General features: G+C 45.0%; 1 protein-coding gene across 2 annotated transcripts in view; it reads right to left on the bottom strand.

The window, feature by feature from the left end:
• Positions 1 to 18,913, bottom strand: part of SRD5A2 (steroid 5 alpha-reductase 2) — a 229,142-nt gene that overhangs the window by 60,108 nt on the left and 150,121 nt on the right. For both annotated transcript variants that reach the window (XM_029593943.1, XM_029593944.1), the window contains one exon: positions 11,390 to 11,553. In XM_029593943.1, the coding sequence (XP_029449803.1) occupies positions 11,390 to 11,553 (164 nt within the window). The remainder of the gene's footprint in view (positions 1 to 11,389; positions 11,554 to 18,913) is intronic.

Genomic DNA, 18,913 nt, shown 5'->3' with positions numbered 1-18,913 from the left:
GAGCTGGGAAGGAACCTGTTGGAGAGGAAGTGGGTAGGGAATGTGTGGAAAGGGGGAGCAAAGGTGTGGTGGGAGATGAGTTGGGAAATAAGTGAGAGAATGTATTGGAGAGAATGAGCTGGGGGATAAGGGAGAGGCAGAGGAAACCAGAAGCCCTATTTATGGTGCACTATTTCTGTCCTCCAGAGGGAATTCATCATCAAAAACTTTAAAATTTTCCATCTTCAAGTAAAAACTTTTTTTCTATTTTGAAGCACAAATTTCCTACTACTCAAAGACACTGATTATATTTTGATTTTGCAGAATTTTTATTTTTTTTTTTTTGCAAAGAACTCCCCCAGAAATAATGTGTGCTGCTTTCTTTTGTATGGTTAGCATCATTTTGCAAAAATTGGACATTTTTGTTTTTTACCCTTCAAAGAGTCTTCAATAACTTTTCAATAGCTGTATTTTCTGACTAACTTTTAAGCATGACACACAGTTTCTTGTAGAAAATGTCCATTGAAAATGTTTATGCTGCATGAATAGTGCTACACTGGAGATCAGTACACTAGAGAGAGGGTGGTGGGGTGGTGAAAGATGACTGATATGAGAGGATGATGAGTTTGATATCTGATGCCTCGTAAATGTAATATGTTCCTGCTTGTTCTTTCCTGTCCCCACTAGAATTTTATTTGTATTGTAAATAATAGGGTCTGAAATATTAATGTTTTGTGATGTAGTCAGACTACTAAACATATTGCAATTGATTATTTTCTTTGAAGTCTGTGGAGTAAAAGAAGCAGTGCAGGAGCAGCAATGCAGAGGAGAGACACTCCGAGATTGGTGCCGCTTGCTAAACTGTGGTTTTGGATTTGCTCCAGTTCATTTCTGGAAGCCAAAATAAACTGAACTTAAATGTCCCCTACTGGTAGGTGCCCAGTAAATAAAGGTTAACAATAAAAATAGGCTAATACTTTTTGATTGGACTAACTTAATACATTTCTTGGCTAGCTTTCAGGAACTAATACTCCTTTCCTTGGGTCAGAGTAGAGCAGTAGACAGGGCACAGGGGCTTACAGACCAGAGCAGGCCCCATTGCCTCTTGGGGGTTCCTCCTTCTGGAAGGGGGCGAGGGAGGGCAGGGAAAATCTCTCCTTTTAAGATCCTTTAGAGTTTCTTCCTACTGGGGCTCCTTCACTCATCAGTCCAGTAACCACTAAAACGGCACAATGACGACTCTTTTCTTCCTAGAGTTGCCAACTTTCAACCGTCAAATTTCAGAACACTTGGAGATGCTGTTTACCAGCCCAGGGGATAAACTGCTGTTTTGTTAAAAAATATTTTAGGCCCCTGATTAAATTGTGGACTGAAGTCTAGGTAAATCAGTGTTTCCCCAAACTTTCCAAGCCCAAGGCTTGGAAACATTAACAAAAATGTTGGGTGGCACATCAGCCTTCATGGAGCAGGCAGTGCGGGCATAGAAAGGACTCGTTTGGCCAAAAGAAGAGCTGGGGAAGCACTGAAAACATCGCCATCCTTCCAAATTTTTAAAACCAGGGGAAAGAGGAGATGGAGACACCCATGAACTCATCACAGTTCACCACTTCTCTCTATATACAAGTGCAGGAGAAGGAAGAAGTTAGTGTGATGTAGGCAACAGTTTTGGTTAGTTACCTTTACTTACATATAGAAACATAGAAAAGACGGCAGAAAAAGACCAATCGGCCCATCCAGTCTGCCCAGCAAGCTCCCACACATATTTTCCCATACTTAGCTGTTTCACCGACCACCAAGTTCAGGGCCCTTGTTGGTAACTGTTTGATTCAAATTTCCTGCCATCCCCTGCCATTGATGCAGAGAGCAATGCTGGAGCTGCATCAAAGGTGAGCATCAGGCTTCATGGTTACGGGTAGTAACCGCCGCATCAAGCAAGTCACCCCCACGCTTATTTGTTTACCCAGACTGTGTAGTTCAGTCCTTGTAGGTTGTTGTCTGAATTTCTAATGGAAAACAGAGATGTAGGTGCTGCCAGAGCTCCTCCACTGTGTGCTCCCTACGCTAATAGTGAGTCATATCCATTGTGCTCAGTGCATGCTGGCCCTATCTCATTCAGCTTGGGTATAAGACAGACGTTTGAAGGATTCAAAGGAGGCGGCTCAGGAAGGGAAAGCCAAGGATGGGTTGTGGGCAACGTGTGTGCGTAGTTCAAAGCAGAGCCCAGCTATTCATGCCTTACATGATACCCATTAATAATTACCACATTCTGGACTTCATGCTGTATCTAGGAAAAGGCAAGCATAATTACACATATTCTCAGGAAGAACTCCTGCACATTTAAGAGCCATTACTGGTATCTCTTGTTGCTGAGAGCAGAGCTCAGGTGCTGGTCTAGACATAGGGGGTCATTTTTTTAAAAAGAGTTTCATGCGGAAATGTAACTGCTATTGTAGCAATTTTCAAAAGCCATGCTCTCAAGTAAAGTGCATTTATTTATTTATTTAAAAACTTTTTTATACCGGCATTCGTAGGACACATCATGTCGGTTTACAAAAAACTGAGAAGAAAAGGAAATTACAATGAACAGGGGAGGGGTTAACTGGATGATATACACAAGTATAGGAGAGGAGAGTCAACAAGCAGCGTTACAACTATTTGCATTCGATTAGGATTATATATGCAAAAGAACTTATATACAATGTTATGTGGCATGTGCACTTGATACACTTAGCATATGAAACTTATTTACAGTAATACAGGGGCAGGTGCACGTAAGAACAATTAGAGTCTGGTGACGTGGGGAGGGAGGGAAGGGGATTAAGGAGAAGAGGGGGTGGAGGGAACGGGTAAAAGGGTGAAGGTAATTTCAGGGGGAGATTGTTAGGGGGTGAGGGGGCGAGGTGGGGGGAGGATGGAGGCACTAAGGGGCACTGGGGGAGGGAGCAGGGGGGGTGTAGGGATGGTCAAAGGGGGGGTGTGGGGTAGGGGGATGGGGATGGGGAGGGAGCGGGGAGGGTTCTGGTATGGTAGATTGAGGTCAGGGAGTTTACTGGAGTACATGCTTTTAAAATCAGGCCCTTAAACAGCAGGCAGTGGTGACTCTTTTTTTTTTTACCAAGACACACCTGATCAGGTCTGAAGGCACACCAGTGTGCTATGACACACTGGTTGGAAAGACAGATGTAAATAACACAAAATAAGTGTTCAACAATATTAAGGGCACACTGTATTATATAGTTGTAGGGAAGGATTGGATGCTAACCTATAGATGGAGAGCTAAATTCAAGACATTTCTGAAAATTTAGCCCTCCTTGTCTTTCTTTACAGTACCTGAAAAATCTGTAACGTCCAGAAAAAAATCAGGATAGTTGGTAACCTTAGAAGGGTGCTTAGGAGAAATGTTTCTTTATTAAGAGGGTGGTAGACACATGGAATAGGTCTTCAATAGAAGAAGGAGAACATAAAACTGGGACAGAATTTAAGCACAAAAGCAGAGGTCAGCAGTGGGGAGCATGGATGGGGAAAAGCTTGGTAAAAGAAATGGGGATCCAAATGGAGGGTTATTTGCTTATCTACACAGTACAGTATAGCAGCAGACAGTACAACTGACTTGGACGATGGTCAGAATAACTGAGCAGGATAGACAGACCAGTTGGTTTTTATCTGCTGTCATATGTAATGTTACTAAATGTTAATCAGCCATATCCATCCAGTGGTCAAACTTGTATGGCTGACAGCTGAGTGATATCATTAGCACTTGGGGCGCTGGTTGGGGCAAGGAAGGTGACGATCAGTCGATGTAAGCAGTCGAAATTTGTACAGCTGGGAGATATCCTCAGCTACATTAGTATAGCTTACAGACACAAAGCAGACTGGATGAGCCAATTGGTCCTGGTCTGCTAGCATCTGCTATGTTATGTTACTTTCCTTATCCATCAGTTTTAATTTAAAATAGAGATTTATCTTGCAGTTGGACAGAATGTGTGTTACTCTGCCATCCCTCCTTTGTCCTCTCCTGATCAGTCTACTACAAGTCATGATAGATCTTCTACACACATTGCATATTCTCCTCATTCGGAAAGTGAGGCAACCAGTACCTATTTTTCCAAGGGTCAATTAAAAGATCCCTAAACAAGCACATACATAGGACTAGATAATGGATTAATCTAATGCAGTGTTTCCCAACCTCTCCTGGAGGCATACCTAACCAGTCAAATTTTCAGATTGCCACATTGAATATGCATGAGAGTGATTTGCATACCCTGGATCTCCAAAGTATGCAAATATATCTCATGCATATTCATTATGGACATCTTGAAAACCCTACTGCTTCCTGCTCCAGCTCCTCCCTTTCCAGGCAAGGAACAGGAGGAGAGGGCTGAACCTGGAGCAGATATAGCTGATCAAAGAAGAGGGTTACTTTGCTCCCTATTCCATCCCCTGACATCCTGTCATTCAGGAACAGGAGGAGAGGGTGTGAGCCTGGAGCAGACAGAACAAAGGAGAATCATTTTGGAGAGTTTAGGAGGGGCAGTGGGGGATCATTGTGAGATGAGAGAGGCTGAGGGATGAGAGGTATGAGGGAGGGCGACAGCATTTGTGTGTGGGAAAAAAGGATTAATGCCAGGTGTGTGTATATACTAAATTGGGTGAGAATCTACAGAGGTTATGCAAGGGGGAGCACATCGGCCTTCCCCCCTCCCCTTAAAGCACTATTCAGATCCTCTATCCCTTAATCTTGGAGTCTATTCCCCAGATCCTAGAACCTCCCTTCTTTCCCACCTCTCCATTCTCCACAGATCCTGGAAGCCAACCTCCAATGACTCCTATTCTGTACTCCCTTTCCTCAATCCCAGAACCTTACTGCCTCTCCTTCTTCTTCCCCATCCAAGAATCCTGATCTTACATAAGCACATAATAAATGTCAGGCTGGGTCAGACCAAGGTCCATCAATCCCAGCATCCTGTAGCCACTAATGGCTAGTTCAGGTCACAACTATACAGCAGATCCCAGAAAGTAGATTTATTTCATATTGCTCCCAGGGATGGTCATGGCTTTCTATAGTCTACCTGACTAATAATGTTTTAGATCAAGGACACCATAAATCCCCCTGAAACTGTATTTCGAAACATGGTTCATGTCGAGAACAGACTATGGGCCTGGGTTCACTGTTCTCGCAGAGAATAGTGAATCGCGCGGTACCGGGGGGCGGGCCTGTGAAAGCCGGCAGTGATCGCACCACCGCGGTGCGATCGCTAGCGGCTTTCGCAAACCAATAGCGCCACCGTGAAAGGTGGCGCTATTGGGCGCGTTACTGGCAGCGATAAGGGGTCCTACCTTTTCGCCGTCAGCGAAGTCGATGCGGAGTCTGCTCCGACTCCTCCCCTTCTGGTGCGGAATCTGCCCCGACTCCACCCCAATCTAGGTATCACACACGAAAAGGGACTTTTCGCATGTGAAAAGTCCCTTTTCGCGTGCGAACCCTTTAGAAAATGACCCCCTATGTGAGATAAGTAACATTCTGGAAATATTTGTTTGGTTTATTTGTTAATTCTTTCCTCAAATTTTTCACACTTTTATGTCTTGCAGGATTTACTCCCTTTCTGGAAGTTACCAAGGTGAGTATTATATTCCTGATGAACCTTTGCAAGTGATGCTGGAGTGCATTGGCATTTCTTGAGTCTCTCCAGTCCTCATCTGTCCTCAACACAGCACCTACTACTGAAATGTTAACAGAATAAACAGGAGAGACTGTCTACTCTTTCACAAATTAATTTCCACAAGTTCTGGGTGTGCATATGTCTAATTTGCTGGAACACTGGACTGTTTTGTCTTAACTAAGGCCTGGATTTTCTTTGAGAATCGCGCGTTACTGGGGGGCGAAGTGGGGGGCGGGCCTGCGAAAGCCGGCAGCAATCGCACCATTGCAGTGTTATCGTTGCCGGCTTTTGCAAACCAATAGCGCCACCGTGAAAGGTGGTGCTATTGGGCGCGTTACTGGCGGCGATAAGGGTTCTTACCTTTTCGCCACCAGCGATGTCTCCGCCGCATCCGCCCCGACTCCTCCCCTTCCGGTGCTGACACCGCCCCGATCTAGATATCGCATGCAATTTTAGAAAATCCAAGCCTAAGTTTGTCAGAGATAATCAAATTTACTTTTTTTTCTAATCATATCCTTCAATTTCACTTAAACAGAATTTGAGAGAAAAATTAAATTTCTGTTGCAACCACTTTAAAATGTAAAGACTTTTATCTCAGTTTCAAGTATTTTCAAGTACTAGTTCGTGGAGAGATTTTCCTTAATTGTATTTATTTCCAAAAGTATTAATTTGGAGATTTAGCTCTAAACAAAACCTTGCAGCTTCTTTATAACAGCAATTCACTATTCCAGTATATGCACAGAGTCAATGTTTGAACACTGAAGGCCTGTCAGTTCCCATAGCTTTGGATTCCCAAAACCAACTTCTGTCTGACCATTGCCACTGTTCAGCATCAAATTCAACACCAATCAGATCCAATTCAATTTGTCCATTTAACTACAGCAGAGCTCTATATTTTCGTATAATTCTGCTGGTAAATCTAACTTTAACCAAATTCTTTTACACAAATTTCTCCTTTTCTTACCTTCTCTTCCAACCTTCTCTCTGTTTTATCTTGGAGATGGTTCTTCTCTACTTTAAGTAACCATGCCCTCTGCAAGAGAGCTTTCTCACACCGTATTGCATGACGTTTCCTATTAGAACTGTAACTTTGAGTTAAAACCCAACCCATATCTAACCTAGGGTTGTCAAATGTCAACTGACCCGATTTTTTTTTTTCTAGACTGTACAGATTTTTTGGGGTGCTGCGCAGAAAATAGAGGAAGGGCTAAAATATTTGAAAATGTCCTGACTTTAACTCTCTGTGAGTTAACATCTAATCCTTCCCTGCAGTTATATAATAAAGCATGCACTTTACTAGCTACTCTATATTCAGTATGTGCTGGATACATTTATTTTCTGTTGCTTACATAGACTTCAGTCAATAGATGCCTACAAAATTTAACAATACAGTGGTTTGTCCCCTGAGCTGGTAAACAGCATCTCCAAGAGTTTGGGAATTTGACGGTTGAAAATTGGCAACCCTACTTTCTTCCCTGTAGCTTCTTTTCATCATATTAGGCCAGATTTTCTAACATGCGCGTGGGTGTAGATTTGTGCGAGCAACCCGGCACGCACAAATCTACGCCCGATTTTATAACACGTGCGTGCAGCTGTGCGCATTTTATAAAATCCGAGGTCGGCGCGAGCAAGGGGGTACACATTTGTTCACCTTGGGTGCGCCGAGCCCAAGGGGAGCCCCGATGGCTTTGCCCATTCCCTCCGAGGCCGCTCCGAAATCGGAGCGGCCTCGGAGGGAACTTTCCTTCCGCTGCCCCCCACCTTCCCCTCCCTTCTCCTATCTAACCCGCCCCCAGCCCTACCTAAATCCCCCACCACCACCTTTGTTGTCTTAGTTACGCCTGCCTCTGGCGTAACTTGCACGCGCCAGCCAGCTGCCGGCACACGAGCCTCCGGGAAGGATGCCGTGCCGGAGGCCTCGGTCCTGCCCCCGGACCGCCCCCAGCCCGGCACCCCACCCCCTTCCCGCCCCTTTTTCAAAGCCCCGGGACATATGCGCGCCCAGGGGCTTGCGCTCGTCGCACGCAGTGGCACTTACTCGGGGTTTTGCACATAAGTTACGCGCATAACCCTTTGAAAATCTGCCCCATTGTATTCAGGAACATCTTTTTGGATGTAAAATTACATCTTCTTGTAATTTCTTGAAGCCTGCTGAATATCATATCCATCCCTTCCCTGAATTGTTTGTTAACAATAGACCTGATATGTACAATAGGCCCAGCTTTCAAAGCTGACTAGCCAATGAACTCCCTTATTTCCAGTCATGCCAGCTACATTTTCTTAATTATTTTACACTGCCAGTTTCCCAAGATGAAGGGACTGACATGTATAATTCAGTCTAATAGTTTACAAAGAACTGTAGAACAGAGCTTCCCAATCTGCCTTGGTGACCCCACAGCCAATCTGGTTTTCAGGATATCCAGAATGAATATGCACGAGCTATATTTGCATATACTGAATCTTGATGATATGTAAATGTATCTAATGCATATTCATTGCTCATATCCTGAAAACCCAACTAGCTGTGGGGTCCCCAGGTCAGGTTTGGGAAACCCTGCTGTAGAAGGATATTTGTTTCAAATGAATTGGAAAGCAGATCTAAAACTAGTATTTCTCCTTAAGACCAACATCCCCCATTCAAAATATGAACTAATAGGTAGATTTTAAGAGCCGCGCACATGAACGTGCCGATTTTATAACATGTGCATGTATATGCTCGCATGTTATAAAATTCGCTACCCGCGCGCACATGCGCACACGATTTTGTATCGACGCGCCCAAGTGTGCGCGAATGCCATGTTGTGCACGTAATTGGGGGGATTTTAGTAGATGTGCATGGCAATGCATTAGGGCCTATTTCCCTGTTCCCTCCTAGTAAAGGAGTGGACTTCCTAAACCCCCTACCTAACCTGTCTCCCTTTTGCCCTATTAGCCCCCAACCCCTAAAACCACATTAACTGTCTTAATTTTTAGAATTTTACTCCTTACCCACTGTCCATAGCAGCAGCAAGTTACACGGTTGTGGGATTCTGGTGCACACTTGTGCACGACACTGTCTTAATGGCGCTGACCCGGCCTGCCCAGACCGTGCCCTCGGCCTGCCCCTTTTTGCAAAAACCTTTCCAATGCACATACCGGGAGATACACGTGTGGCTGCGGGCCTCTTAAAATCCGAGCTGCTAGCACGCATCCCAGTCACGCACGTATCTCTCGGATTTGCCACGCGTAGGGCTTTTAAAATTTTCCTTAAGGCACCACGATGGTTGAGTGGTTAAGGTGTTGGCCTTTAAAGATCCAGTAGACATGTGACTGCATGGATTCAAACTATACCAGATATATTCAGCGGCGCAGTGATGTTACTGAGTTACACAGCTATCTTAAAGTTAGCCGCATTATATGTTTATGCGGCAAACTTTAGGACAGCCTTAAGGTGTGACCATTGTTAGCCGCATAAGTAAAGCAGAGTTAGCCACACAACTTATGCGGCTCACTCCACTGTTCCCTGAAATGCCGCCTGCCCATCCCCAGAATGCAGCCAAATTCTATAAAATTTAGCCACATATGGCTTTTAATATTGTTGGTTAGCCATTTAGATGGCCCTTTAAAACAGTCTCTCTCTCTCTCTCTCAGGTGGTCACTTGTGAGTACACACGTAAAGGCTCCAACACATATGTGAGGTAGGGATATTATAAATGGTACACGTGTACTTGCATATAAAATTGAGCATATTTTTGCCTAATATGCACGTTTATGGGCACATGCATGCACCTTTTAAAATGTACTTATAAAGATGTAACTTCCACTGCAAACTTAAAAAAGCAGCAGCAGCCACACATGGGCCCTCTTTGCTGCCAGACCTCTCCCTTGCTGTCACTGCTGACAGGAGCTTCCTTCTCTTCTGCTGACACCAGGACCTTTTTCTCTTACCACTGCCGCCTCGGACTGTGGGACCTGTTTTTTTGTGCTGCCGAGGGACCTGCCTTTATTGCTCTACTTCTTTCCTGCACTGCCTCTACTACCTCCCTCAGTAGTTCTTCAAAGAGATCTGGGTGGGAGAGCCACACCACCAGGACAGGTATATATGGATGGTGCTGGCTGAAAGATGGGGAGGCGTGGGAGAGCAGGAGGTAGGGGCTGGCTGGAGGAAAGCAAGAGGAAGGGTTAGGGCAAGAGGCAGAGTGAGCAAGAGGAGGGAGAGTGGTGGGAACAGGGAGAAGAAAGCAAGGAGCAGGGGAGAGGAGGAGGATGGAAGCCGAAGAGAGAGAAGAGAGCAAGAGTGGGGAGATAATGAGGGGTTGAGGATGAGGCAGTGGACACAAGCAATAGAGGTGTGGAGGGACGGGGCTGAAGGTGGAAGAGGAGGATGGGGAAGAGGGCTGGGAGCAGGGGGAAGAGGGCTGGTGGCAGGGGACAGAGGAAGAGACTTCTCTCCTGCCCTCAGCCCCTTCCTCTCTCCTCCTATCCCCAGTGCCTCTTCCTCTCAACCCCTGCCCTATCTTCTTCCCTCAGCCCCCTTCTTGCCCCACCCCTTCTCTCTTCCCTTGCCCCTACTATTTCCTATCCCTTCAGCCCCCCTCCTTATTTGCCCTCCTCTCACCCACCTCTTGCTCTTCTCCCAGCTCCCACCACTTCCCCACCTCTTGCTGTCTCTCCATTTTTTCTCCACCCTACCCACCTCTCATGAGACAAAGGACAAAGGCTTGGCAGCCCATCATAATACCCATATCATAATTACCCATATTATAAATACCCATATTATAATCACCCATATCATAAATACCCATATTATAATTGTCCATATTATAATTGCCCATATTATAATCACCCATATTATAAATACCCACATTTTAATTACCCATATTATAATCACCCATATTACAATCACCCATATTATAAATACCCACATTATAATTACCCATATTATAATTGCCCATATTATAATCACCCATATTATAATCACCCATATTATGATGTTTGGGCCTCTGAGCCTTCATCATTTTTTCTTGTGGGAAGCAGGTTTATCTTCTCTCCCCTCGCCACCTCTTTGCCTCTGGTACCTTCCTCTTTCTCACCTGCCACCAGTCTCCTCCTCCTTCTCCTTTCTCCCAGCGCTCTTTATCTCCTCCATCCCCTCTTCACCCTTCAGCTCCTCTTCTCTCTCCCTATTTCTACCACCCTTGCTCTGGCCACTGTCCTGTCCTCTCCCCCTGCCTCCCCACCTCTTCATAGTTATAATAACCAATTACTGTACACTTTATATGGTTTACATAAAGAATGTATGTGAGAAAGAATGACGATCATAAACAGGGGCACAGCTGGGGCAATTTGCAAGGCCCCTCTCCCCCAAACCAAAACAGTGTTCTGCTGTCTCCGATCTATATTCAGATTTGAGCAGAAGTGGCCACTGGTGGTGGGGGCCCCTATAGCTGCAGAGTCCAGTGTGGTACTTCTGTTTGTACCAGACTAAAGACGGCCCCCATCATTCAGTACCTGGGATGCACTCCCTCATATCCCATTGCCTTATCTGCATTCAATAGTGGAGTGCTTTAACCACTTTCTTCTCTAAAAATGGGTTTCTTATCCTTTCATCAGCATTTATGCTCTTCCCTTACCATTGCTCACAGCCTTCGCCAATGTAGGCGCTGTATTTAGCTGTGTGATGCGCAGCTGATTTGTTCTGTCAAATGTCTGAACTGCTCCTGAAAATATCTTCACATATTACAACTGGTATTAAGCTTTAAATAAATTACCTGAGGTAAATCTGATATCCGTGAACCAGGTGTCGGGATATTCAGTACCATAAACCATGCAGTGTCCTTGAAGGAACCCATTAAAGGTACAGAATATTACAGCCAGGATAACTATATAAAGAGGCGTGGGTCTTCCTTTAGTCAAGGCTGCATAGATGAATGTCCTAAAGTAAAGGAGAGAATATGATGTAAAATAAATAAATAGTCTGAACGAAAGATAGCAGACAGTTAAATGTCAGAAACACATCACCTATGTTGCTAGAAGTATTCAAGAAGAAAATAATTAAAATTTGAACTTGAACCACTTCAGCCAATCACCCTTTGCAAGTCACCCTTCTTCCCGCCCCCCCCCCCCCCGCCCCCCGCCCTGTCACCTCACCCTCTCTCCCTATCTTCTTTCCGCATTCTGCAGACCTGCCCTCCTCCCCACCCCTACCTCGCTGCTCCTCCTATTTTTTATCCATGGACAGTAGTTCTCTCATCTGAGCATTGCCTCTAAATTATTTGTCCTCACTTATGTAAATACGTCTTCTCTAAAGCTATTGCCTGTAATCTTCCTGTCACAACATAAGTGTCATAGGGATGTGAATCGTTTTAGGACGATTAAAATTATCGTCCGATAATTTTAATATCGTCTTAAACCGTTATGGAACACAATACAATACAGATTCTAACGATTTATCGTTATAAATTGTTAGAATCGTGAGCCGGCACACTAAAACCCCCTAAAATCCACCCCCGACCCTTTAAATTAAATCCCCCACCCTCCCGAACCCCCCCCCAAATAACTTAAATAACCTGCGGGTCCAGCGGCGGTCCGGAACGGCAGCGGTCCGGAACGGGCTCCTGCTCCTGAATCTTGTCGTCTTCAGCCGGCGCCATTTTCCAAAATGGCGCCGAAAAATGGCGGCGGCCATAGACGAAAAAGATTGGACGGCAGGAGGTCCTTCCGGACCCCCGCTGGACTTTTGGCAAGTCTCGTGGGGGTCAGGAGGCCCCCCACAAGCTGGCCAAAAGTTCCTGGAGGTCCAGCGGGGGTCAGGGAGTGATTTCCCGCCGCGAATCGTTTTCGTACGGAAAATGGCGCCAGCCATACACGTATGGCCGGCGCCATTTTCTGTATGGAAAATGGCGCCGGCAGGAGATCGACTGCAGGAGGTCGTTCAGCGAGGGTTCCGGCGCCTCGCTGAACGACCTCCTGCAGTCAATCTCCTGCCGGCGCCATTTTCCGTACGAAAATGATTCGCGGCGGGAAATCGCTCCCTGACCCCCGCTGGACCTCCAGGAACTTTTGGCCAGCTTGTGGGGGGCCTCCTGACCCCCACGAGACTTGCCAAAAGTCCAGCGGGGGTCCGGAAGGACCTCCTGCCGTCCAATCTTTTTCGTCTATGGCCGCCGCCATTTTTCGGCGCCATTTTGGAAAATGGCGCCGGCTGAAGACGACAAGATTCAGGAGCAGGAGCCCGTTCCGGACCGCCGCTGGACCCGCAGGTTATTTAAGTTATTTGGGGGGGGGTTCGGGAGGGTGGGGGATTTAATTTAAAGGGTCGGGGGTGGGTTTTAGGGGGTTTTAGTGTGCCGGTTTTTCGATTTTTCGATTTTTCGATTTTTAACGATGTTCCGGCGAGGGATGGGGTTCGGGAGGGTGGGGGATTTAATTTAAAGGGTCGGGGGTGGGTTTTAGGGGGTTTTAATGTGCCGGTTTTTCGATTTTTCGATTTTTAACGATTTTTAACGATTTTTCACGATATTTTACCCCCCCAAACGGCAACAATACGATTCCCTCCCCCTCCCAGCCGAAATCGATCGTTAAGACGATCGAGGACACGATTCACATCCCTAATAAGTGATATACGTTGAATGTAATTTGACTCCAAATATATGTTCTCCACTCTGCATACTGATGCCAACACTTCTTCTCCTTGCATATGTAAATTCCGCCGTTTCTAAATCCTTTGTCTGTTAATATATTGTTGCTAAACGTATTGATTAGCTTCCAATGTAAATAATTTGCTTCTAATGTAATTTATTTATCAGGTCATTCTCTTGCCTGCGAAATTATTTTCTCTGTACATGGTTACCCCTTTTCCTTTGATATCTATTAGTTTTTTTTCTTTCTTCGCCAGTTCCTAGTTTATTGTAAAGCCTGTCGCTGCATTCCCTTTTATGTAAACTGATGAGATGTTCACAACGACTGTCGGTATATAAAAATATTTAAATAAAATAAAATATAGTAATCTGGCCCAGCCAGTTTTCCTAGCTGCCTCTGCCTGCACAGATAAGTGACAAAGACAATATTACTTCCTTTTTGCTTATGCATTTGAATATGCTGATACTTTTCCCTGCTGTCTAATTGTGCTGACTGTCAACCTTCAGGTCATCTGAGATGATTACTCCTAGATCTCTTCCCTGTTTAGTGCTTTTCACTTTTTGTCCTTCTAATTGATCAGCAAGCTGGGGAATTTTGTCTTTTCTCTATAAAAAAATATTCTGAAGTCAATATCCAAAACTGGCCGTTTAAGTACTTCAGCCTGATGTAAGTTATCCAGCTAAATTGCAAGGAATATTCAGCGGCACGGCTAAGCCACTGAATATACTCTTATATATCCACGCCTAGCCATATAAGTTATAACCGGCTAAAATTAGACCTGCTCTATGGTACGCCTAACTGGATATCGGAAGTTAGCTGCATAACGTTTACGTCTTTCTCACTCTGCCCCGATCCACCCACTTGTACACTCCCACAAGTTATGAGGCTAACGTTTTAGCTGCATAAGTGACTTATATGGCTTAAGTGGTGGTTGCTGAACGTAGGCGCATATTCAGCAGCTGCTATTTAGTCACATGAGTTACACTTATCTGGCTAAATAGCGCTGAACGCGCTTTGAATATTGACCTCTTTATCTTTGAATCTTTAAAACAGATACATAAAGAAGATGGTAAAGTTACATGCTTATTGTGGCAGCATCCCAGGGCCTAGATTTTTAAATTAACTGGCTTTATTTTTTTATGAGATTACTCTACTGTGCCACAAATCTAATTGTTATTTTAAACGCATTGGAAAGCCTAGAAGTGTTACAGACAAATGACCAAATGACTCGTGTTGCTACTTGTACTATATTGTAGTGGTTACTGGTTAATTTCCACAAAGCTACCTAGTAGCAAAGATGTTTTATTGGTTATACATCGCTTTGTGCTGAAAAGGTAATTTATAAATATTAAATTAAGTTAGAGAAACTTTGTAGTTTCTCTTTAGATATTTGATTACCCACTGGTAAAAAAAAAAAAAAAGTAGCTGAATACTTTGTGCCTTCTATATCTGTATTTCCCCTGCCTCTCAATTCGATGCCCTGCCCACCGAGTGCCATCATCCATGGTGCCAGGCCTTAAGCCTGGGTTGTGGATGTCGGAGGATTCCAGTGGACTGAGCTACCACTTGCCTGAGGACTTTATCTGCATATTCCATCAGCTGTGACCACCTCCTCGGCGGCTTTACCATCGTGGCTGGGTTGATTGTAATCATGGCCTTGACTTGCCCAGGAGATCTGATTTCCACTGTTATTGGCCATGAAAGATAAAGCCCAGACACACTCTCCCACCGAAGATGAACCACTGCTTTAAGGTCAGCATTTATTCACATTCCATTGCAATCCTCTCCATCTATTTTGCTTTCCACCACACTTGCAAATTCTGTTGATTAATGCTCAATTAAGCTCCAAAAAATAACTATAATTCATGGTATTTTCATCCTGACATCTCCAGACTGTTTTTGGCTGCAAAATTGTGATATCCCAGTTTGAATCAATGCTACAAGATTTCAACAAGTCACTCACTACCTCATCCCCATATGAGGTTTATTGTTGAAATCTAGATACCTAAACATTTACCTAGCATATTGTCCCCCTGGTTTATTATCTCATAATTCCTCTCAGTTCATAAGTTTTTGGTAATCTCTGATATTGATTTAACTAAGCCAGTAATACCTGGTAACTTTAATTTGCAGGTAAGACCTTTTCCATCTCTCCAATACTGCTGTTATCTTTTTGAATACATTATCTGCCTGTGGTTGGAAGCAGATTGCCTCTGCTCCCATCCACAAAGCAGGTGACACCCTTGACCTAATTTTTATAAATTCCTTTAAGGTGAATTTTAAAAGCTGGGTGTGCGCCAAAATTGGGAGATGTGCACACATGTGGGACATGCACATGTCTGTCCGATTTTAAAAGCCACCTACATGCGCGTGCATCTCCTGAAACACGAATATATCACTTGGAACGAAAAAGGAGTGTGATGTGGGCAAAGTGTGGGTGTTCCAGGGCAGACCCAAGAGAAGTGTGCACAAGTACTTATGTGCCTGGGCACGCGCCCAGGTCTAGTGCCGTGAAACCTTACTTCTGCTATGGAGGAGGCGCAAGTTAAAAAAAATATAATAATAAAACAGGCATCCCTGAGTGTTTTAAGGAGTCTGGAGTAACTGGGGGAAGTGCAGGCTAAAGAACCAAGGGGGTTTCGAGGAGCTAGCTCTAGACTGGGTGAACTGGTGGACGAACTTGTGAAACGGGTCATGGCGTGGATATGCGCCTGTTATAAAATTCCCCCACTTGCATGACTCATACCTGGTTGTGCATGACTGTGTGTGTCCAACTGCAAAATAAGATGCACAGATAAGTGCGCCTAGGTTATTTTATAACATATTCCCGGATTTTAAAAAGGCCCGGCGACGCGTGTAAAGCCCCGGGACGCGTGTAAGTCCTGGTGCTTGTAAAAAGGGGCAGGGAGGGGGCGGGGCCTGAGGCTTCAGGCACAGTGGCCATTTGCCACTGTGTTTGGGATTGCGCGCCGGCAGTCAGCTGGCGCGTGTAACTTACTTCAGCCCCAGGGCTGAAGTGGAGAGCACTGTTAACCCGCATTTGGATGCACGTTTTCGACGTGCTAGCTTTACCCCTTATTCAGTAAGAGGTAATAGCACATCAAAAATGCGTGTCTAACCCCCCTGAAACTAATAGGGCCCAAAACATGCAAATGCATGTTGATGGCCCTATTATTTATTCCCGCGCGATACAGAAAGTAAAATGTGAAGCCAAGCCGCACATTTTACTTTCAGAAATTAACGCCTGCCCAAAGGCTGGCATTAATTTCTGCCAGTGCCAGGGAATTGCACAGAAAAGCAGTAAAAACAGTTTTCTGTGCACCATCCGACTTAATATCATGGCGATATTAAGTCAGAGGCCCCAAAAGTAAAAAAAAAGTAAAAATAATTTTAAAAAAAATCGGCCCGTGGTTGGAAGATGGACACTCAATTATGCCGGCGTCCATTTTCCGAACCCGTGGCTATCAGCGGGTTTGAGAACCGACGCCAGCAAAATTGAGTGTCGGCTGTCAAATCCGCTGACAGCCACCATTCCTGTCAAAAAGGAGGCGCTAGTTTGCTAGGCCACCCTCCTGAATCGCGCGCCCAGGAGAGTGGCCTGTGCGCACGCCTGGAGAGCAGGCACTCACCAGCTCTCCCGTGGATTTTTCTGAATCGGCCTGAAAGCTGTTTAATTTGGTTAAACAGTTTTTCTCCCCATCTCCAGCCTCAAAAGCTGTCCCTGTGTGCAACCTAGGATTGAACTTTGTAGAGACATTTGCATGTTATTTTTATGACAAAATAAACTCCATATGTACTACATTTTCTTATGATCCTAGGTCCCCTATGGATAATCTGTTTTTTGATGGAATGAGATGGGACAGTTCTGAGGAGGTGTCAGAGCTGAAATTGTCCAGGCCATCAGTCATTTAAACTCTTCCACTAGTTCTCTTAATCCTTGCTCCACTGTTTTGATGAAAATTGTTAGGGACAAAACTGCAGAGTTTATTGCCAAGCTTGTAAACTCCTCGTTATCCTCTGGTATTTTCACAATACCTTGAAAAAGAGCAGTTGTTCTTAAATAATCTTCAGCTGACCCGACACTCTTTTCAAACTACCATCCCATATCGTTTCTTTCCTATTTAACAAAAGTTACTGAAAATGTTTGCATTAGCTTTAGGATTTTCTTGATTCTCAGTCCACTTTAGATCAGTACCAATTTGGGTTCCGCAAGTTTCACAATACGGAAATGTGTTTCCTTTCTAGTCATGGGTTTCTTTCTAGTCCATTAGTTGTGGGTTTGAAACAGGAACAGAATATACACATTTTACTCAACATTTCTTCTGCCTATGATAATATTGACCACTCTGTCATTTTATTTCATCTCTCCTCTTCGGGCTTCGCTGGTAAAGTTCTATCATGGTTCACATCCTATTTGACTAACTGCACACAGCAAGTTATGGCTGAGCCTGTTCTCTCCTCTTGGTTTACTCTTTCTTCTGGTGTACCCCCAAAGCTCATGTCTGTCAGTGGCATTATTTAACATCTATTTGATGCCACTCTGTTGTTTACTTGCCAGCCTTGGGGTACACTGCTGATGACATACATTTTTTTTTTCCTCCAGTGCAACACTCCGTTCAGCAAGCCTATTCAATGTGAATCTAAACGTACCAGCCTTCATGGAGGAATTCAGCCTGCAGTGGGAGCCAGTTGAGTCACCACAACCTCTTTCGAGGACACCATGTCACCAGCACGAGGCAGCAAGCACTCAGCAGGAGCAGTCCACAGCACTCTTGTGCTGCTTTTGGAGGCAGATACAGCTCGTACCATGACCAGCACTGTACAGCACCAACACTGTCATCGGCACTGGCACCAGCACTGCCACTGACAGCACCAACAGAGACATATAATGCATGAGCAGCTGGACTGGCTGGAAAGGAGGCATGGGGGCACACCTTCACCACATACAGGCAGAGCTAGTGTTGCCTGAGGAGGGCTGTTAATCAAACCCAGGCCCAGATGGCAGCACACTCACAAACTCTGACAGTGGTGGCGACAGCATTTAACAACATGACCAGCATCTTGACTCAAATCTTACAATGCATACTCAAGTCTCCACCTGTGCCTTCCCCAACAACCTAGGACTCCATGCCCCACAGCAGTTTCAGGCCTGAGAGATGCCCCAAGGATAGGCCACCCCAAATAAATGCTGCCCTAAAGTAGCAAGCCATGCTTACATTCAATGCCAACTAACAAGACTTGTCCAAAGAAGCCAGGCTGGGCCTCTGTAGAGAGTTCCTGTGCCAGCTAGATGAAAGAAACCTGCTGGGCCTGTCCTGAACACAGAGTTCCTGTGTCGGCTTGCAGAAGGGATGGTCTACTGTTTGCCACTGTTGTCCAGCTGTCTAGTCCTAAAGCCCTCCTCGATGCTCTGCCCGTACTCCAACCTTCTTGATGCGGTCTCCATTCATGGGTCCAGCTGCTGTCTCTTCTCATCATGTCTTAAATCCTGCTTGTGATGCTGGTGTGTGTCTTTGGTCATCTCATCTCAGCTCATCCTGCTGTTGCCTCCATGCTGGTCTCATCTCATCTCAGCTCATCTTGCTGCTGCTGCCTCCATGCTGGTGTCTCATCTCATCCTATCCTGCTGCTGCCTTCATTTTCGTATCTCAGCT

Source organism: Rhinatrema bivittatum, chromosome 3, assembly GCF_901001135.1.
Source record: "Rhinatrema bivittatum chromosome 3, aRhiBiv1.1, whole genome shotgun sequence".
Lineage (NCBI taxonomy): Eukaryota > Metazoa > Chordata > Amphibia > Gymnophiona > Rhinatrematidae > Rhinatrema > Rhinatrema bivittatum.
Note: the sequence above shows the minus strand (reverse complement) of the source record. Positions and strands in the feature narration are given on the sequence as shown.